General features: G+C 51.4%; 2 protein-coding genes across 2 annotated transcripts in view; both read left to right on the top strand.

Annotated features, from left to right (window-relative positions):
- CNIH3 (cornichon family AMPA receptor auxiliary protein 3) overlaps nucleotides 1–12828 on the top strand; it is a 104145-nt gene extending 91317 nt beyond the window's left edge. The window contains exon 6 of the mRNA XM_025430711.3: nucleotides 505–12828. Within this exon, the coding sequence (XP_025286496.1) occupies nucleotides 505–532 (28 nt within the window). The 3' untranslated portion in view covers nucleotides 533–12828. The remainder of the gene's footprint in view (nucleotides 1–504) is intronic.
- DNAH14 (dynein axonemal heavy chain 14) overlaps nucleotides 1–22636 on the top strand; it is a 475011-nt gene that overhangs the window by 29121 nt on the left and 423254 nt on the right. The window lies entirely within an intron of this gene.

Here is a 22636-nt window from a genome sequence, read left to right as displayed (position 1 = left end):
CAGGAGGTCCAGGGAGTGACCCTATAAAGAATTCATTTAGTTTCTATATGCAGATGGCCTGTGTTCACACATTGGGCCTTGGAATAGTGATAAGGGTCATTTTCCAGCAGTGGGATAGGATGTGGCATCATCTGGGGTCCTGGATGCAGCCATCACATGAGCATGTGGCAGCTGATAGGAAGAGAATCCTCTGCACTCCACACCCCAGAGACCTGCAGCTGCTCCCCCCTCCTGCAGTGTCTCACCAACCTGGCTGGTCTCATTTAAACCCCATTACATAATAACCACGCAGTCACTTAGGCCGATCACATCTTTTATCCAAGGGACACAGTACTTGGTCATAGCAGATGTTTAGTCCAACGTGGTGGGAAGTGGGGACAGCAGGGGACAGACACTCCAGCGCCAGGATGAGAAAGAAGCCACCCCTCCCCTTTGGTGAGGGTCCATCTGAGTCCCTTGAAGGCTCCCACTCACCCCTTCTCTTCCTCTTCTCTCCATATTCAGCATGATCTACACGCTAGTGAGCTCTTAGCTCAGACTGCGCACCATCAGAGGCTGAGGTCACGTGTGCTGGTGGCTGGAGAAGGACCCAGATGGGGCCATGTGAGAGACACCTGTGGACTGCCAAGGTCACGGAGCGCAGGGTCGCTGCCCAGCCCGCCCCAGGGTTGCGATCCCTTCTGGGCCGTGGGACCTCTCCTGAGCCAGGACTGCTGAAGCAGCGGTCCCTGAGCGCACCTCCCCACAGCTCCGTGCCGTGCACACGGAGCCCCAGGACCACGCGGGAGGGGCGGCCGGGGGCTGCACGGTGCCTGCCCAGGAGTGGAAGGACCCAAGACCCAGGCCGCGTCTGTGGGACCCTCGGAGCCCGAGGGCGTGGCGGGCTACCCGAGCCTCTCGTGTTTCTTCTGACCCCTGGCCACGGCCTGCGCTTCTGTGGGAGGGCCTGGGGGTGCATGCATTCGCCTCTGGCTCAAAGGCCCTGACCCCGCAGGCCGTCTGCTTTGGGAGAGCCGGCTCAGGACACCAGGAGTGGGGCCTGGGGCTGTGTTGGTCAGGAGTTATGTCCAAAGTCAAGAGGAGGCGGGAATCCGAGGGAAAAACGATTTTTTAAAACCCCGACATGTTCAAAGTGTTAGTCCTTTGCCACCACAGACCGTACTCTGCTGCCATCAGTCGCAAACCATCACAGAATCAATGAATGCAGATCGACTGCTCAACATTGGCAAGGCTGCCTTGTCTCGAGGACCCCAAGCGGCCGCGAGCCCAGAAATGCTGTGGTGCCTGCTTTGTGCCACGCGCATCCGGCGGCCGGGAGGTGACACGGCGGGGTGACATGACGCTGCGCTGTTCCCTGTGTTAGCTCCACGCGAGGACACTCGCTTAGTTAGAATTTTCCATATGACATTCTCTCCTCTTCGGGTAGGAGTTGTCACAGGGGGTTGTAAATAATGACAAGGCTGAGATGTTTTGTGTTTAAATTGGGCACAATGATTTCCACTTCATTCCCCAAACTTCCCTTCCTTTCTTATGTTTGACACACACGGGCTATTTATACCTGCACCCAGCTCCATCGGGGCCTGTGAGTCAGGGTTACGGATGGTGCTGGTAACGCCGAGTGCGCTATGTTGAAACTGCAGTGGCAGCTCAGTGTCTCACCGACCTGGCTGCTCTCATTTAAACCCTGTTACAGGCTGGCTTCGCCTCTGAGTGGTTGGTAAACTGGTAGCTTAGGAAAAAAAGTTTCCAAAAGGTGTTTTGCTTCTAAAAATTGTAGAGAGAACAAAACTCCGATTTCTGCGCTGAGGCTGAAGGTATAAAACCGGGGGATTCCAGGCGGTATTTTGGGGAGCGACTTGACTCCCCTTGATCCAGGCAGTGTCCATCGTCCTGGCTGGGTTTCTGGGGCTGCTCAGCCTCGTCTCCGACCCCGTTCCCGGGAAGACCCGCTGCAGGAGCCCTTTCCCAGCCTTGCTTTTCACCTTGGAGCTGTCTTGCTTGTTTTTGTACTTTGCCTCCTTCCAGAAAGCTGTGAAGTGGCTCGTAGTAGCAGATACAAACACAAAGAGACCATGGGAATGGAAGTAGGGATTTCTGACACACTGACTGCCTGAGGTTCTGTTTACTGAGATTGAACATTAAATGTTGCTTTCTCTTCGCAGTAAATAGTAGTTCACATTCGCCTAAAGCTTCACCTTCTACAGATTGCTTTCACATCTTATTTGACCTTCCTCACCATCCTATGCGCTCCATACACTTCTTTTTCCCATTTTCCAAGTGAGGAAGCAGAGGCTCAGAGAGGGTAAGTGACTTACCTGTAGTCACGCAGCAGTCACAGATCTGCTTTTAAACCCAGGTCGCCTGACTTCACAAACCCCATGTCCTTTTCTTTTCTTTTCTTTTTTTTTTTTAAAGATTTTATTTATTTATTCATGAGAGACACAGAGAGAGAGAGGCAGAGACACAGGCAGAGGGAGAAGCAGGCTCCTTGCAGGGAGCCTGATGTGGGACTCGATTCTGGATTCCAGAATCATGTCCTGAGCCAAAGGCAGAAGCTCAACCACTGAGCCACCCAGGCATCCCTCCCATGTCCTTTTCTGTCACCTGAAAGCCAGCAAAGTAACTTAGGCTCTTGTTACAGTTCCATTAGTCTGAACTTGAGAAAAGGAGATCTAAAGACATAGAGCTGTAGATGAAGTGCCTCGTTTTCTTCTCCTTCTGTGAGAGCCTCAGACTTGCTTTGCTGTGGCAGGTTCTCCCCCCAAGGGGGTCCTCTGCAGGTGCAGGAACATCCAAGTACCTCCCTCCTACAGGCTGTGACTGGGAACAACTCTGCTGCTCTGTCGGGAGCTGGAGCCAATTCTCAGGTCCTGGGAGAAGTGAATCATGTGCATAGAGGTGAGAGTGGTGAGCACAGCTGCTGGAGCAGCGCTGGGTGCCAGGTGGTCACCCCAGGTTAGCGACGAGGAAGCCAGGGAGGCTCGGGGTGTGTGAATCTGCCCCAGGGACCGAGCCAGACCAGGGCCCAGCAGTAACCACAGCTCTAAATCAAGGTGTGGGACGTTGTAGGACGTCAGAGGCCCTCAGCTAGGGAGGGCAGGCAGAACAAGGGCCATCATTAAAGCCCCCTGTGACTTTCCCCACATAATACTGCCTGCTGGGATATCTTCACCTGTCCTTGTTGGTCCCACAGAATCGACCCCAGGCAGGGAGTCAGTGGAGCTGGGGTCAGTGCCTTGGGTAAGTCCCACAGTGGCTGATGGATGGCTGTCCCTGCCCAGCATGGCTCTGGGCACCTGGGAGAGAGGTCTTCAGGGGCATAGGCATCAGGGAAGGTCCTGGGGGGACCTGGTACCAGTTTCCTTGGAACATTAGAGCTGTAGGCCAAAGGCACAGGGTGGAACCTGCTGGGGTCACTTACTTTTCACATCACCAAATGACACCCACTGCACGACTTGTTAGGTTAAATGAGGTAATATTTTCAGAGAACCGAGATGAGCTCCCTGTACATGGTAAGTCAGGCCCTCCCTCTGTAGGAGCTGGGTCTTCCTTGCCATCCCCACAGTGCCCTGGGTACATCCAAGTCCACGGCCTCTGGGGCAGGGAGGTCACCTGGACCAGCTGTCTGCCGAATGCCTCATCCCGTCCACAATATCCTGACCCCTCTTTCCAGCACTGTGTTGCCAGCCCATGGCCACTGCCCTTGGACACTGGCCCTGGCAGGAGTCCTGTAGAGTACATATATGCATGGTCTCAGTGCCACAATATTGCAAAATAGGAGCTGCCACTGGGTCCAGTTCATAGTTCAAATAGTCCAAATGCTGAAGCTGGTGGAAGTTACTCGGGTGACTGCTTGCCCTCCTCCTCCATCCAAGTGAGGAGGGCAAGCAGGAGCCATGCTGTCTGAGCTCGGGGGTCTTGTGCAGGCTTCCCGACCTTTCTGACACTGAGCTTTCCTACCTGGAAGGTGAGGGAAAACACCTGCCTGGCTAGAGTGGTTGTGAGTCCTGTGTAGACGGCCTGCCTCGTCCCAGGCGCTCTGGGTCTGCCCACGTCGGTCCTCAGGGCGGCTCCCTGCCTGCCCTCGCAGACTGAAGACAGCCTTCCTAAATAGAACCTCAGCTGCCGTCCTTCCCACTCCCATCCTGCGGCCGGCTGTCCCGGTGTGCGACCCAAGGACACAGCTCAGCCCTCCCGAGCAGATCTCCCCTTTCCTTCTATTTTTAGGCTTGGCAGTTGCACCGATGTTGATTGAAGTTGTGGCTGTTGAGACAGTTCTGTTCTCCCTCGAGAGAGATGAGTAGCACCAGCAGGTGCTTGGGCAGCTGCACAGACCCCTCTCCCAACCTCCCCCATTCCTACACGTGGGCTGCTCCAAACCATGCGCTGGTGAGAGTGGTCCAGACCTCAGCAGAGGCTGCGGTCCCTGGGTGTTGGGGGAGGCCCCAGGACTGGGTTTTGGCTGCTCCCATGCCCAGGAGCCATGCAGGGTAGCAGGCCACAGCAGGCTTTGCCCCCACATTGCTACGACCATCTCTCTGCTGCTCAGCTCTAGCCAGGTGGCTCTGGGTGCCCTGGGAGTCTTCTCGTGCTGACCTTGACCTCTTGACCACCATGTGATGCCCACATATTCCTTCCTTCCCAAATGGCCTAGTGCTAGGCTGTGGGAGCCAGTTGTTAGGTTTCTTGGGGATCCTGCTCAACAGCTGTCCAACACAGCCTTTATAAGAACTGGTTATGTAAGCTTAGAACAAAATAAATTATACTCAAAACAAAGGTAACGTAGAGTCAAAACTCACCACCTCATGATTATGTCACTACATTTTGCTATATCTGTGCTCTTGAGGTTACGTGTGTTGCCCCAACGGTGGGATCGAGGTGTCACCGTGTGCTTTGGTGAGCTTGATGATGTGCAGCTGTAGCTTGAAATTGGCCATGGTTGGAGTACTTGCACCACAGAAGTGAGCACAGGTGGCAGATCCAGTCCCCTCCTCCCTTGCATGCAGTGCTTCTTGTTGGAGGTTTACTAATTCCTGGGGTTCACACCTGGCTGTACACAGTACTCCCAGCTCTGGCACCAAAGGTGACACTGCAGAGCCAGTGACCAAGTGGCAGGTGGGCGGCCAGTACCTCTGAAGGCATCCTAAGTCTTGACGGGGTGGGCCTGGATGTGACGTAAGTAGACTTCTCTGCTGAGTGGAAACATGCTTTTGTACTTTGGCCTTGATCCCAGTGCCCTTGAGTCACTGTGGGGGCCGCCATCCTTCCTGTATGGTGGGTCCCATCCCAGGGGTCTTCTGCACCCTCCTACCGCTGGACACATGTGTCTTGTATGAATGCTGGGGTGAATGCTGACCACACTCCATCATGTTATCCACCCTGTAGGGGATCTTGGGGCTCAGGGCATCTCAGTGAGGTCTGCAGCTGTGCTTTGCACACAGATAAGCTCATGACCTGCAGCTCCTTCTCTGCTGGGCTCTGCAGGCTGGCGAGGGTGGATGTCTGCTCCCGGCCAGCCCCAGCCCTGCAGATGCTGATCATGCACATCTCCTCCAGGCAAGACACTCTCCCCTCCAGACCAGGCACCACAGGGGCAAATGCACACCCCTTGGTTGAGAGACTCACCAGCACAAGGAGGCTGACAGCCAGTGGAGAGACTTCCAAGCCACCGTGGCATTTCTGAGCAGCAGACCCTATCCCTTCCAGCGATGCTTGGCATCTCAGAGAAATGGCATCTCCTTTCTGGTAGGGATACATCTCTGAGATGTTAGAGCAGGGCACCTGGGGAAAGTGAGAACCAATTAAACACCAGTCCCCACATTAAATTATAATGAAGGCATCCATCAGGCCCCCATGCTGGGGATGGTCTGCAGCGATGGAAACAACAGAACTAGAGGTTCTCAGGGAAATACTGCTGGTTCGTGGCCCCACAGGACAGGTCATCTGATGCTGTTCTGATTTTCCCATAGCTCCATGGAGGGTACATTTGATGTCGAGGTGGCATTCTGGGCTCCGCGGGCTGCGGAGAGCCCTGTGTGTGGTGGGGTGTCAGGTAGAAGCAGAGTTCTGTGGTCAAACCCCCGTGGGACCTGCAGCCTAAACACCCCCACACACCTCCCCAGCTTACCTGTGCAGGGGGCTCTGGCCCCAGCATCAAGGGGGAGGCTGGTCGGCTTGCAGGGCACTTGGGATGAGCGGGGAGTGGGGCAGAGCCCTCCGGTTGAGGGTGGCCTGGGAGACGAGTGTGCATTGGGGTGAGATAGGTCCACACAGGGAACTGAGGATGGGAATTAGTGTGAAAAAGTCAGGCTTGGCCCAAACTGGCCAACAGCGCTGATGAGAATTAATCCACATAATTCAAGGGCAGAAAAATGTAGGAAAGACTGGATTCAGGATCCCATGGATTATAAACTCCAGGAGGACAGGCTTTCATTAGGTAGCTCCCAGAGCTGAGCGGAGTTTTTATTAGGCCACTGCAAGTATATGTTGAATGAAATTTTGGATCACATCTGGAATCAGCAGGAAGCAGAGAGCCACTCCGGTTGGTAGGAACCCATATCTTGGGAGGACTGTGGGGGCTTCGTGCAGCCATGTCCTGGACACACCTTGCTGGGCTCGGGAGCAGTGAAACAGGTGCAGGCACTGCCTGGGTGCCTATAGATACCCCCCACTGCAAAGACCTCTCTGGGCTTGTTCTTCTGAATCAGGAAGATACAACCCCTAGGCTCACAAGAGTAGATGGTGGCTCTGCAGTCATGGAATGACCAACGCTAGACTCCACCACCTTCCATGCTCACAACAGCTAGAAAACCTTGAGGAAAAAATGAGCCCAGCTTCTGGTTGCCACTCACTGGCTTGGGAGGGTCTGGCACACAGACGCAGCTGTGGCCCAGCCCTCGAGCAACAGTCCTGGCAGACAGGTCCACCTGCTTGAGGCCATTAGGATTGCCTGCGTTGTCCACAACGGCAAAGAGTAGGGAGAGTCAGGTGCACGCTGCTCTTCCCGGCCTGGGCCTAGAGCTCAGGTGTGCAGTCCCGCTCACCCACACAGAAGATGCGCCCTGCGGCCGGCCGGTGAACACGCAGCAGCACCTCCCCCATGTGTGTGCACTGACCATCAGTAGGTCATTGCGCAGGTGTTAGACATGTAGTAGCATAGAGTCTGGGGAGGAAGTTCTGGGCTAGCGCTGTGCATTCATAAATAGCCTTCTGGACGATGAGAGGGGAAGAAGAAAGAAAAGGAACAGGTAATAGTTTTATCCATAATATCCTCTCTGGTTGGTTTTCATCCTTGAGCCTTGCCTTCTACAATCTCACCAGCAGCAGTGGGTGTTGGTGGGGGGCAGGAAGGTGTGGAGTCTCTTCCTTGTGAGTTAGAGTCGACCGCTTGTGCTCACTCATGCACACACACTCACACACATATTCACACACCATGCACACTCACGTGTGCACATACTCAGATACATGCATGCACACACTTATACAGTCACACACTTTGTCCCACGATTGGCCCCTCCTGTCTTCTGCCCTTCTAAGCTTCTGATGAGAAGGAAAAGGAAGTAGCAGGAGAACAGGAGGAGGGGGAGAGTGGAGGGCAGAGGAGAAGTCAGTCAGCTATTTTAAGGACATGAAAGTCTCCTCATAAGTCATTACAGTCTCCTTGCCAGTTCATTTCCGTTCGAATGAAGTTGAAAGGTAATCTGGTAAGTTTCATTATCTCTGCATATAATTCATAAGTTTAGATGAATTACCATGACATAGTGTGTAGGAGGATTTCAAGGTCTGGCAAGGTGACAATTACAGGACCTCACTGGAACTGACAGCTGGTATTGCAATGATCTCCTTTTATTGAGATTCTCTGTGTGATTAGAAAAAAAAATCCCAGCAAACTGAGTCATGATCAGTGGCCACTGCTGCTCCCACGTAGATCCCCAGAGGTGCATGTGGTGTGTGTGCAATGGCAGAGCCTCCATGGCTGATACAGGGCTTTGTAGGCAGAGGACTCTCATGTGTAGCCCATGACAAGAGCAGCTCAGATGTGTGTAGAAGGGCACGTTCAGTTGCAGAATCCTGTAGAAGGCTGAGAAAGAGAATCAGAACTCAGTTATCAGCACAAGTCAGCTTGTTTGTGAGAGCCTCTGCTCTGCTCAGGCTGGACATGTATTGCCATGTCCATTCTGCATCTCTCAGGTAAAGACAGAGCATAAATGTTTGTCGGGTGGACCAGGAGAAAAGGTGAAGCCTTCTGGAAGCAGTAAAACATTGCTTTGTGCTAAGTATGCTTAAGCTGGCGGGGTATCTTCTACAGCCTTGAAATATGTGTAAGCATATGAAATAAACTCATGAGTTTCAGAATAATCACACAGTGAGTGCAGACATGGAGTACCTATGAAAGTTAATTCATCTATTTATTCATTTGTATATTATTTATTCACCCACTTACCTCATTTATTCCATGAATGTTTATAAAATATCTGTATAACATTGAGTGTACAAAAATGAGTAAAGTGAAACTGCAGGTCTCAGTCCTCAGACAGCTGACACCTATCTACTTCCCTGCCTCTGTCTCCATCCATCCATCCATCCTCCATCTCCACCCATCTTCCATCCCCATCCAACCGTACATCCTCTATCCAACCATCCATCCATCCATCCATCCTCCATCCATCTATCCATCCATTCTCCCATCCATCCACCCATCCACCCATCCATCCTCCATCCCCATCCACCCCTCCACCCATCTATCCTCCATCCATCCATCCATCCATCCATCCATCCATCCATCCAGCATGCCCACTGGGTCTTCAGCAGCCATCAAAGATTCGAGTTTATTTCAACCCCCAATATTATAGCTCCATGAAACTCTGAAGCCCTCCCATAGTTCCTCTGTAATCTCAATATTTCCTCCTTCTCCCTGCCACTATGCCTGGACAGTCCATACTCTCATTGGTATGAACTCAGAGGCTTGCCCCATCATTGTTTTTGCCTCTCTAATTCATATGCCTCAATTATTTTGTGAGTTTAGTAATTTTACATAAGATGAGGGAGAGTGGGGGGAAGAGCTACAGCATGGAGCCTTTGTCCTTAACCCCCTCCTCTCCCTTCCGCTCATTCTTCTTGTGTTTCCTCTAAAGATATACAAATAAATGTGACTTGTAACCCTCCCGGCTCCAATACACACACACACACACACACACACACACACACACACACACGCATGCATGAGCACACGGGTGTATACACACACACCCTGCAGTCTCATATTGAATAAATCGTATTCTGGAGGCTCAACTTTTACCCCAGGTTAGTTGGTCAAAAACAGTTTTCTGAAGAAACCTTTCCAAAAGAAATTCTAGAAAGAAAAAGGATATTTTCTCCCTCTACTCTATATTATTTATCTATGTACATTCTATCTTAAAGCCCGAGTCTTAAGGCCTGGCCTGGATGGATGAATGTGGGATGGGAGAAGACAGACAGGCAGGTAGGTGAGTTATATGCCCTAAAACTAGAGTCAGCTTTTATATACCTCAGAAAAAGAGCATGGAAAACTTCAACCACTACGGTTCTATCGGCATTTCCATTTCTTAAGCTAATGTTCTTGAAGATCTTGGCCCAAGATCACACACTGAAAGGTACAAACATGCATTCAATCAAGTTTAAGCAAAAAGGCATGTATGAGTTATCTCTTGCTACATAACAAAGCACCCCAAGACTTAGCTGCATAAAATAACAAACATCCATTTTCTAAGGGCCAAGAATTGTGGGGTGGCTTAGCAGCATCCTTCTGGCTTTGGGTGTCTCTTGAGGTTGTATGGATGTTGGCTGGGCTGAGGTTACCAGAAGATGGAAGTGCCTCTGGGAGGCTCTGGCTGCCAGCAGGGCTCGGCTCCTCGAAACGTGGGCATCCCCTCATGGCATGGACATGCTTCCTCCAGACAACCCAGCGGGGAGGGAGAAGTAAGTCCCTTGTATTTCAGTACCTGGCTCAGGGGTGGAGGGGACTGCACTGGCCTGGCAGCGAGGCCATTTGGGAGGCTGGCTACCTCTGGCACAGACTTACGGACAGCAGATCCAACCTTATGACTGACCATCTGAGTGCAAGAAGCCAGGAGAACTCAGCTGAGAGGGCAGGAGCTTGGATCTCTTTCACCCCTGTTGGTGTTGACCGTTACTGCCAGGGCTCACACTTCCTGAGCAATTAGCCTATGTCCTGTGTTAAGTGCTTTGCAGAGATGATCACATTTAATTCCAGATCACATGCCTATTTCACAAAGGAGATGGAACAGGTGATGTTGAAGGTTATCTGGCTGGAGTTTCTGTGCGGCACTCTGACATTTCTTTACGTGGAAAGCCACTGGCCACTGCATTAGGTTTTCATGTTCTAGCTCAGGGGCTGGTCCTTTGGAGACCGTGGGAATAGCACCCTAAACTAGGGGGCATCATTTAGCATGGCAGGCAGATTGGTCAGCATGTGTGCCAGAGCAAGCGATCACTGAGTCAAGCTGAAGACTTTGCCTTAATGACGCCCTTGGTAAACAGAAGTCTGCATCTGCAATCAGTAGCTGAAAGCACTGAAAGTCCTGTGGAAGATTCTCATCCGGGTACCAGCATTTAAATGTATGCGACTGTTTTTCATATTGAATTTCCCATCTCGTGGCGTGCCATTCTGCAGCTGAAGGAGCGCGGGGAGGGTTTCGGAAGGTGACACAGTATGAGTCCCAGAGGAAGGGCCTCGAGTGGGTGTCTTTGGAACATACACCCAGCTCCTTTTGCCCATGAAGGAGAGAGGATAGGAGCCAGAATTCTCCTGTAAAAAGTAGAGAAATCACTTAAATACCAAGCACTTCATCCCACTCTTTTATATTTTTATCTCATTCCATCTTTTTATATTGTTTTTCTGTTTCTGGTGAATTCATATCCACCAAGCTGGCAAATAGGGGGAGTGGATAAGCAGGATCCATTTCTGAGACAGGGGAGTGCTCACTCACTCATTCAACAAACACCGTTGAGCTTTGGCATGCGAGGTGTCCTGCTGGGTGGTGGCCCATGCAGAACTCATTCATCATCCTCTGGCTGTATTTATTGAGTGCTTTTTAGCTCCCTGGCACCCTGACAGATGCTGTGAAGTTTTTTAAAAAAAGAAGAAAAAAGAAAAGGCAAGATAAAGGAGTCGAGCTTCTCCTTCCTTCAAGACATACCCATAGAAAAATAAAATTAATATGAAACAATCAAGAAACATAGCAAGGCAGTCATATAATAATGCCCGCCCCCTAAAAATAATGAGGCTTTATTATTATGGATCTTTCTGTGTTCTACACATTCATAGAAGCTTCTCTTGCAACAAAATGTAGAAATTATCCCTAAAGGTTAGTCTCCAGGTAGTGATGGAGTGCACATTTTTTGTGGAAGCACCAGGCATACACACAAGGGGCCCACAAATGGTTAGAGTCCAGGGAGGCTTCTCAGGGGAGGTGTCGGGGGTGGGGGGCTCTGCAGCAGCAGGTATGCTCACAGGGGGCTGATTCCAAGAGCCTAATGGAGTGAGGTAAGTAAGGAGGGAGTGCTCTGGGCCCAGTCTCACCCCTCTGACCTGGTGTCACTCTGAATCAGATGTTTCTGTGTTGCACCTCACCCCCTATGCCCCTGAGAAGATCTGGAGCTGGGTTGGATGCTGTGATGAGCACTCAGGTTTGGGCAAGGCCAGGTTGGACACTCCTGGGTCGACCCTGCAGCTCAAACCTTGTCAGTTCTAAAGATGAGGATTCCCCACCACCCCACTCCCGAGAACGGCCTGACTCCTGGAGTCTTCAGTCCTTTTCCTGGCTCCAAACCCCAGGCCAGGGCCATTGTGGAGATGACAGGGGATTGTGGCACGAGCCCACAGCCTGTGGGACTAGTATTATTCAACCTGGAGAAAACTGAAGGATGAAACAAAATGATCTGTAAGTACCTCAAAGTTCTAATGCAAGAGGCTGGTGATGCTGATTCCTCTGAAGGCATTTGAAGAAACCAAAAGGGTTATGATGACACAGTCAGGATTGGGGTCAGCCCTTGGGGCCTCTGCCCACCCTGGTATGGCCAACACGTCTGTGCAGGCACCACCTGTGAGGGGACCCAGCAGGATTCTCCTGGCTTGGGCTTTCAGTGCTGACCCCAGGAGGGTCCTAGGCAAACCAGGGATGAGAGTCCCTCTGCTGGGTCACCCTGGTCCAGGCTCAGGTGCATCCCCTCCAATCCCACCCATAGGGACCATACTGTCCAACATAACCCAATGACCCTCAGTTGCAGGGGCGGGGTCTACCTGAGACCATGTGGCCTGGCTGGTCAGAGAGGCCTAGTCAGGGTGGAAAACACCAGGCCTGGGCACAGGACGAGGGCATGTGACAAAGTCATCTGTCAGGGAGCAGCCCCGGCCCCAAGCCTGGAGCTGCCACGTCCGCCTACCTTCCTCTCACTCATACACACAAGCTCACCAACCCTTGGCTTCTGCAAGAAGTGTGGGGAGCAATTTCTGGCAGTTAACAAGACTGACTTTCTGAGCTTTTTAAAGGGCCAGATCTCTCTGGAATAATTTTAATTTTGTCTCAAACAGGAATGATTTTTTAAATGGAATGGTCTCAGGGCACCAGGGGGGGCTCATCTGGTTCAGCATCTGACTCTTGGATTCAGCTTAGGTGGTGATCTCAGGGTCATGGGATGGAGCCCCACGTCAGGCTCTGTGCTCTGCAAGGAGTTTGCTTGAGACTCCCCCTCTCCCTCCACTCCTCACACTCATGTTCTCCCCCCCTCAAATAAATAAATAAATAAATAAATAAATCTTTTAAAAAATGGAATGGTTTCATTATACATAAGCATTTCTACATGTGTGGCACCATGCTAGGTATGTCATTGGGACTATTTTGTGAAACCCTGCGCTGTAATCCTACAGGCAAGGTGCCCTCATGTTCTCTATCTTATTAGCAGATGGGGAAACGGGGTCAGAGAAGGGAGGTCCATGGTGGTAAGCTGGGGACCCAGCCGCAGAGTCTGATGCCAGAGCCCATGAGCCAAACTGTGGGCTGAAATGAGTTTATCCCATTGTTGGGATGATAGTACTACTCCTGGTCAGCAGTAGTAATCAAATTACCAGGAACACTTATGTTTAGCTAATTTCATCAGCAACTATGAAAATAGCTAAAAATAATTTCTGTTGGTGGTGATGTGGGTTCTATTTTAAAGGGAAGGGCACAGTAGCGAAGGTGGCACCTCTGTAATCCTACACACGCGGCCGTTACTCTGGTCTCGGATGATGGAGCGACATGTGGGCCATTGGAGGGGACGGAAGTGGTTGAGGCCCATGCTGCCCCATGCCCCTGGTGACGTCCAGGGTACATCCTGTCTGACAGAGCACCACAGATGGGACTCATGGGTCGGGGGCCTGGAAGCCCAAGATCAGGGTGCTTGAGGAGCACAGAGCTCTGGGAGGGCGCATTCCCAGGCGGCAGCCTGCCAACCCCTTGTCATGGCCTCACGGGGCAGAGAGCAGAGAACAACAGCTCCTGTCCTAACTCCTGAGAAGCCACTCACCCCATCCTGAGGGCCCATCCTTGCCACCACTGTCTAGAGGCCCGCCTCTTGCCACCACTACACTGGGTTGGGCGGGGGGGGGGGGGGGTAGCTTTCAGCATGTGGATTTAGAGCGACACATTTGGTCCCTAACACATCCCAATCGTCGACCCCTGATGACTGGTTTGCCTAAAACAAACTGAACTGGAAGCACCTGGGCTGCACCCGAGGGGTGGCCGAGCTGCCACAAGGGCACCTGGTGTGGATGATGAGCGGCTTCCAGGCTCCATGCAGCCCCCATGGCCTCCCTGGCTGTGCCCCGCTCAGGACCCCACACAGCGACCCTGTCCCCGGGAAAGCCTGGAAGTCCAGCTCCATGCCACTATGGGCCAGCGGGGGCACAGGGGTATATTGAGTAAGACACGGCCCGGCTCTCAGGAGTCCCACAAAATCCTCCCTTGGTGGAGCAAGAAGGGGCCTAGGGACCGGGTGGACTGAGGGAGGGCTATCTGGAGGAAGGGGCGCTTGGCTGGAGCTACACAGTGTGAGGTAGGGTTAGGCACTTGCGCTCTGCGGTCCGCCTGCGGTCACCTGGAGCTGGGATGGATCCTGGCTCTGCTCCTCACCAGCTGTACGCCTGGGGCGGGCATTCTGTCCTCCCCACGTTTGTCAAACGGGAAGATGCTGATGCCTGCTTGCTTCACAGTGCTTCACAGTGCACACTGCACAGTGTGGATGTATTGTTACCACTGGCCTGCATCGGCCACTCTCGTGGATATAGACGGGGCAGCACGCAGCAGGTGCGGGGCAGGTAGGGCAGAGAGGGTCACCCGGTGCTTGCAGGAGGGTCAGGTCGGCAGGGCCCACCCCCTTCTCTCTCATGTGAGAAGGCAGGGCAGAGCCGTCCCCTGTGCAGGTGAGCACTGACCAGAAAACCATCCAGAAGCAGGAGATTTCAGAGAAGGAGATGTGCTTGGGCCTCATGATCCAGAGCAGCTCCTGGTGGAGCTAGCTGGCACCTGGCACCTCTGTAATCCTACACACGCGGCCGTTACTCTGGTCTCGGATGATGGAGCTACAGAGGTAGCTAGGTGGAGAGGCAGCACCAGGGAGAGCAGGACAAAGGGACTTGGGGACATAGCATCCAAGCTGCCCTGCTTTCTGGATTTGTGAGGGTGTCCGCGTGCTGCGCAGTGTGCTGGGAGGGACACTGGCCTGGGCGGTGGCGGGGCTGTTTGCTGGGAGGCTGGATGGCCCGTCCTTCCAGTTAGCAGTTGGGGCTGGTCCTCAGCCCACAGACTCGCCAAGGAGCCAGCTCAGGGTTCCTGGGGTCCAGGCCCCTTAGGAGGCTCCGCTGCTTGTCTCGTCCCTGCCCTTACCTGGGACAGTTCTCTAGTGTTTCCAGAGCTGGAATCCAGGGATGTGGGGACGTGAGGGCTCAGCTGGTGGGCCACCCAGCCAGGTTCTGTCACCGGCAGATGCCGGAGGATATACAACACGGAAGCTGGATGTGCTGTGTGCGTCTTCCCCAGTGGAGCCTCGAATGCTGCTTTATCCGCCCCCTCGGGCAAGTTTGTCAAGCTTTCCCATCCCTGAATGACCGACGCTCTGGTGCCTTGCAGTGACTCTGGGGGGAGCAGCTGAAGAACTGCAGCCAAACCAAGGAGGCTTCATTTCTAGATAGAGGCACTGTCCCAGCAGGGGTCCCATCACTGACATCTCCCGGCTCTAGCCCCAGGGCTCCCCGTCTTGCATGGCCTTGGTCCTGGAGCTGACTGCCTGGTATTCTTGGTGCCAAGTGGCATTACATAACTCACCCTTCGCAGGTGAGCAGCAAATCTCATTTTACCAGAAGGGCTGACCTGGATCAAAACACCCCATCTAACATGCCGAAGTGGTGGATAAAAATAAGTCGTGCTCGTTAGGTGGCTCCCTGCCCTGTAGAGCTGCCCAGAAACTTACCTCTTGTTCTGCCCAAGTGTAAATAGACTCCCTATTTAGAAATGACACGGTGGGAGGTAAATGAGTTGGCCAGGAGGGGCCAGTCATAAGTCAGTCATCACGTTGGAAGCTTACAAACCCTTTACGTGAGGAATACTAATGTGCATCAGGTGTGGAAGGCCAGGCTCCTCGCTACATTACCTCAGGTAATCTTCCCAGCAGCTCTGCAGGGTTTTTCTCATGCTATTTTACAGATGAGGAAAGTAAGCCCAGCCGAGTTAGGTATCTGGTTCAGGCCCTGGAAGACTGCATCAGGGACACTGAGAATTGCACACCTGCCACTCTGGTCCTGGGCCTGTGCGGTTCTCACAAGACCCACTGCTGATAGCGGCCAAAAGGGCAAGGTGATCAGGAGCAGGTTCAGTCCTTGTCCTGGGGTACCTGGGTGGCTCAGTCTATTGAGACTCTTGATTTCAGATCGGGTCATGATCTCAGGGTCATGAGATTGAGCCCCACGTTGGGCTCTGCACTCAACATGGAGTCTGCTTAGATTGTTTCTCTCCCTCTGTCTCTGCCCGTCCCCCTGCTCATGCCCTCTCTCTCTCTTTCAAAATAAATAAATAAAATCTTAAAAAAACAACCTGCTCCCTCAAGAGCATCAGGTAACTCTTGGCTTGATCCTCACCTGGAAGACGCCCTGCAGTGAGGCTGCTTATGAAGGATGAACCCCGGATGAACATCCCTGTGCTGTGGTTGGGGCATGATCCTGGAGACCCTTCGGCCCAGGGCATGATCCTGGAGACCCAGGATCGAGTCCCACATCGGGCTCCCTGCATGGAGCCTGCTTCTCCCCCTGCCTGTGTCTCTGGCTCTCTCTGTGTGTGTCTCTGATATCTTGGATTTCCACCTGCAGACAAGCCCACAGGTGGTGGTATTTTGTTGTAGAGCCTAAGATACCTGGGAACCTGGTCAATCCCACCTCATCTCCATTCCGGCCCATCAGAGACCGTGCCCTGGGGGTCCTGGGCTAGGCAGGACGGGCCAGGTATCTCCTGGCTAGTCCAGAGCCTGGAAAGTGACCCAAGTGACCCAAGCCTTCAGATAGCTCCTGGCCTGCCAGAGTGAAGGGCCCTGTGAGCAGGATGGGGCATCTGTACACCCAGCCAGCTTGATGTGCTTGATGTGCAATGGGAGCATCTCAGGGCCCATGCTCCACATTGGGCAGGGCTGAGAAAGGAGGACTGTATTCAGAGTTTTTGTGTAGAGTTTGGGCTATAATCAGTGGATACACAGGATAGAAAGGGTCTGGGAGCAGGACAACCTGCTCCATGAGCCTTCCTCACCTGGCTATGTACTGTTTGCTATGCTTTCCTGAAGCCTCGCCTCGCTGAAATGTAAAAATTTTTAAAGGCATGGGTTGTTTTTCAAATTTTAAAGGAAGAGATGATTTCTATTGTTTATATTTCTCTGAACTACAGAAGATGCAACGCCTCCAAACTAGTCTACGAAGCAAAACCAAACACTGATAACACAGAAAACAGAAGACCAACCTCCCCTGTGAGCACGAATGAAAACATGGCAAATAAAACACAGATGCGAGAACCCCCTCCAAGGCCCCAGATGCAGGAGGGTCAGTGTGAGAAACAATGGGATTGTTCAGTGCTTGCAAACCTGCTTGAAGCAGCTCCTAGGACCTCTGTGCTGCTCCGGGAGCTGGGGTTGCGAGCTGGAAGCAGGGTCCTGGAAGGGATCTGAGCAGAGTCAGGTGGTGTGATAAATGGTTTCCTGGGGGTACCCATGGCTGTGTGTGGACAGGAGGCTGAAGTGAGGGACATGTTGGGGGCAGAATTAGGGCCTCCCCAAGAGATCCACGTGTCCCCTCTGGAAACTGTGGATGCACTATTTTACTTGAGAGTGAATAAGAAGGCTCCACGTGGAATTATGGTTGCTAATCCACGGCCTTGAGATGAGGGGTTGCCCTGCATTATCGGGCCACCAGAGCAGTCACTCACAAAGGTCCTCATAAGCGAGGGAGGGAGGCCAGGAAATGTGGGGAGGACAGGGCGGGCTCAGAGCCACGGCAGGTCCCAGGACGAGAAAGGCAAGGACAGGGATGCCCCTTGACCCCCCTCATGGACAGCAGCCTTGCGGCACCTGCGTGTCAGGCCAGTGGGATTGGTTTCAGACTTCTGACCTCTAGAACTGTAAGATGATGAATTCATGCTGCTTTTAGCCACAAAATTTGCGGTGGTTTGTCACCATGGCCACAGGATGGGAGCATAGGTCTGCCGTTGTGGTCATGGATGGAGGTTGGTAGTGGCTTGGACCAGTGCAGCAGCAGTGCAGGTGTCCACAAGTGGTTGGATCTGGGGACAGGCTCTCAAGTAGCATCAGAGGTTTATTTGTTGATAAATCAAATTTTACATGATTTGAGAGGATGAGACTCAAGACGATTCTCAGTTGAGAGAATGAGCTCTGAGTTTTCATGGGGAGGCACAGATAACTTGGTCAAGTCCCCTGGGCACTGACCTCTCCACCCTCCCCTCCCAGAGCAACTCCAGCCATCATACCCCTGCAGCAGGGGTCTAGCCTAAAACAGGCCAAATGGGCCTCAGGGACCATTTATCTAGACCTACACCCTAATCCTTGGCCCTTTTGATATTGCACACTAATGAGAAGAGTCATAAAGAAAACAATTAAATTATAGAATGACAGTATCTCCATCCTGAGTGTGTGTGTGTGTGTGTGTGTGTGTGTGAAAGAGAGAGAGAGAGAGAGAGAGAGAGAGAGAGAGGGAGAATCTTGAGTTTCCTACCTTCTCTCCCTCCAAGGGAATGGTTGTGTGACACTCAGGGCCCGGGTTGGGGCACCTGGCAGGAGAGGCCAGAGCATTTCCATCCGTGGGGGAGCCAGCCCATGCCTAGTGAGAGAGATAGAAATAGGTCCGGGAGTGGGGAGCACGGGCCCAAAGAGCTGAGTCCTTGGCTGGGCTCCAGGGAGGATCCTCTTTGAGAACATCAGTAAACATTTCCAAGTGCACAGAAGAGAATTCCTGTTAACATCCCTGTGCTTCCCTCCTCTGCACCACCACGTCAGTTCCCAGATCCCCAGCCTCTTCTTTGGGGCCAATGTGCTGAAAATTGGAAGTGCCTTGCTGAGCCTCAAAACTGTGCACCTTCCAGCTGCTGATGAAAACTCTCAGCCAGTCATTTCCTGAACCAACTCTGTGTCATAAAATAAGGCTTGCCAACACCAGCACAGATGTGCAAGAAGGAAGCTCTGCACTTGTTATTGGTCGTCCGACCACATCATTAGGTGTCCTGGCGATGAAAGAATATTCACTCGAGAACAGTCTCCTGAAAGGTGTAAATGTGCCTTTCCTTCAATAAGCCAGGAGAGGATCACGGATGCTTCATTCTTCCCTGGGAATGGATATAAGAGTAAATAAATCCTGAGACTTGGTTAGATACCTCATTTTCAACAAACCTGTGGACAGCAAGGTCCCATTCTTTACCAGAAACACTTTAGTTTGTTGATCGGTGTTTCGAGGACTTTTACATTGGGCAGGGACTGGCCTGTGTGGTCCACTGATGAACTCACAGTAAGAAGAGCCTTCTGGCAGCCCAAAAAGACTGAGCTCGGCCAGACCTGAGCTCTGCCCTGCATCCCTCCCGGGAAGGTAAAGAGATCATCATCCCAAGGACAGATTGCTGGGGGGGGAGGGGCGCCCTCCCCCGACCCCCTCTAAAGCCACAGGGAAGAGGAGAGCCAGCGAGGGGGGCCGGTTGTCAGGACAGTGCTCACCTGTTCAACCCTGTTTGCAAACTTTCCAGGGTCCTTCCTCCAGACAGTGGCCGCTCACCTCTATCCGTGGAACCCTCCCTGTTCTGGGCCTGTTGCAGGAAATGTCAAAGTGGAGAAGTGGAGGAGCAGAGGCCTGTGAGACTCCAGAGGACTCGGCAGCCTGGCCTGTTGTTGTCCCTACTGAGGACATCCGTGGAACATCGGCCAGATTTTCCTGGGACTTCCATGAAGTTCTTTCTCTGACCCTTCTCATGGCTTGCCATCTCCTGCTTTCTCAATATAAGCTCTGCACATCAACCGCATCTTTTTATTTTCTGTATTTTCTTACGTTTTTACATTTTGGGGCTTTGCCCATCCTGGAGAGGCCACCCCTCCCCCGGCTAACTGGTCCCTAACAGGACCGGCCTGCAAGAGCCCCCTTCATGTGCCAAGGGCCCAGTCCAGGGCCAGAGCCCTCAACCCAGGGCTCTCTCCACCTCCCTGATTGCCCTGGAGCAGCCCCTCCATGGTGGGGTCCCCTGCAGTCATTCCAAGTAGGCGATCCTAAACCTGCCCATCCCCACAGCAACCCCAGCAGAGGCTCTCTGCCATGTTCCTGTCTCTTCTGCCTGCGCACTGCTGCGTGGCTCACGCTCCCTCCTCCTGGTGGCCTCAGGGAGCAGATCATCTTTCCAATGACCGTCACCACCTCATCTGTGGACCTTACCAAAAAACAATGAAACCTACGTTTTAAAACACTCTAGCACAGTGTGGGGCACATTAATGGTGCTCAGTAAATATTTGTTGAGTGAATGCCAGAGAGATGGGCAGCTCAGCAAACCAGGGCTCCTATTAGAAGCTTCAAGACCCGGCAGGAAGATATTGCACATAAGGCCCCTCCATGTCGACCAAATGCCTGACCCAAACGTGATGGCCAAGATTAATTTCACATTTCAAATTACGTTTGAAACATACCCCAAACTACACAAAGGTCCAGGAACACCACGCAGCAGGAGGAGGATGTGCCCCCAAATCTGCTGTCGCCCTATAACACTGACAAATGCAATGCCCCTTCCATTACCAGATCAATTCATCATTCCCCTGGAGAAATGGGTATTCCCCAAGATTGCACAACATCTCATGGTGGTCCTCACTCAGAGGTCTGATGGGGCTTAGGTCTTTTCTTCTGGAGCCTGGAACATCTTCTGCTTGAATCCACAGACCATCTCTGCCCTTCCAAGGTGGGCTGACTCCAGGGCCAACCCTCTTTCCAGAGCTGCCAAAGTACCTGGGAACGCTGTGGCCATCTCCAGAAAAACATCACCAAATGGCACAAATGTGACCAATGCAGCTGCTAATAATCAAAAGAAGTAATTATCTTACACAAGCAGTCATTAGGAAAAGACATCACAAGAGATCAAAGAAATAATAAAATCCAACACCTGTTCCTAATAAAAGCTCTTTTAAAAATTAGGAATAGATGGATACTTTCTTTGCCTGATTAAAGCGTAGCATATGAAATCACGAAATGATGATGAACTTTTCACCAAACCAGGCACAAATTAAGGAAGCCCATAATCACCATTATTATTCATTTTTCTGGACATTCTGGCAAATTTGATACAAATAGAATAGAAAAACAGAAAGTCCTATATATTGTGAAGAAAGAGAACAAGCTATTATTTGCAGACCACAATGCATCTACAGAAAACTAAAATGGGTAAAATTGAGGTGATAATGAGAATTAATGAGCTCGGCAGAGTAGGTGAGTACATAATAAATACATAAAAATTAATAGCTTGCTTTTATAACATTAAAACAGTTTATAATAAAAACTGGGATCCTGATTATAATAGCAGAAAAAAAATGAGATGCTGGGCTGCTGGGTGGCTCAGTGGGTTAGGTGTCTGACTCTTGGTTTCAGCTTAGGTCCTCATCTCAGGGCCCAGGGATTGAGCCCCACATCGGGTTTTGTGCTCAGCAGGGAATCTGCTTGAGATTCTCTCTCCCTCTGCCCCTACCCTGCTTGCACTGGTGCATGCATGTATACTCTCTCTCTCTCTCGCTCTAAAATAAATAAAAATAAATTCTTAAAAAAAAAAAAAAAGAAAATAGAAGCAATGCCCACAAGCAAGCCTCACGGCATTGTAGTCTAGTGGGGAACACAGCCACTGACAAATAAACTCACTGAGGAGACTGAACAATGTATTCGGAGAAAATTATAGAACTACAAAATGTCATTGATAATTATAAAAGAAAACTTGAATAGAATTATCTTAGAATTCTGATGCCAATTCTTTACAATGTAATCACTCTATTCAATGTTATTTAATTCAATCGTACAATGTAATATTTTCGTAATTGGAGGAAAAAAGCACTCCTACTTTCACTTTTATTGGCGGAATAAGCAGACAACAGTAGCAGTGAGTTAGGGAAGGAATAGTAAATTATTAGATATTAAAATTCAGAAAACTTCCGTAATTGCAAGTGTGCCATTTGTGCAGGAATCGGTTGGGTGCTCTTGCTATGAGCTATCACGGTGTTGCATGTCCTTCCTGGTGACTAGCTGTGTTATAACCAACCTTGTTGGTTTGATCACCTGAGTGGTAACCTGGAGCCCCAGCACCTAGCACAGCGTCTGGCACACAGCAGGCACTGAACCGATACTTGCTGAACGAGCGTGCGGAAGCATAAGAGAACGCAGAGGAACACCTGTTATAGATGAAGAATCTACTATCTCCCATCAGGAGGGTGAGTATCTGCAGCAAATGGAACTAGGTTAACTGGGAATTTCTAGCTTATCTTTGTTTTACATACTAAGTCCTGCTCCTAGTATGTGTATACTCAGCTAAACGCTTGGTAAAATAAGGAGTTAAGTCTAAAAACATTCAAACCGTGGAAAAACCAGAAAAGAAAAAGCGGTAGATACTTACCGACCCTCTAAGCTTGGGAGAGAGGGAAAGACTAGCGTTCTGCAATTTACACTTTAAAGGTGGGAGCAGGTGCAACCATCAATCATGCGTGCAGACGTGAGCAGATCCCTAAAACCGAAATTCCCTGTACTGAGGGAAAATAGCAGAATTGGCAGGACACAGGCATCCTTTGTGATAACACAGTGCCAGCCTGAGTGGAGGAGAGGAAGCGGCTGGATGTCAGCGAGGGTCCAGGGGCAGGACCGACCAGGCTCTGTAACAAAGCAAATGAATGTCTAAGTTTGCGATTTGGTGATATTAGTCCTGACCCCAAGGAGTCCTGGACAGAAGTCACACAGGTAAAATCCCGGAGAGTATAAGCACCCGATAATTGATTGGTTGGTTTTAGCTGTTCGTACTATTTTGTATCTAAAAAGCCTTCCCTCAGAGCTGCC

This window comes from Canis lupus, chromosome 7 (assembly GCF_003254725.2).
Source record: "Canis lupus dingo isolate Sandy chromosome 7, ASM325472v2, whole genome shotgun sequence".
Lineage (NCBI taxonomy): Eukaryota > Metazoa > Chordata > Mammalia > Carnivora > Canidae > Canis > Canis lupus.
This window is presented reverse-complemented; position numbering and strand designations above follow the sequence as displayed.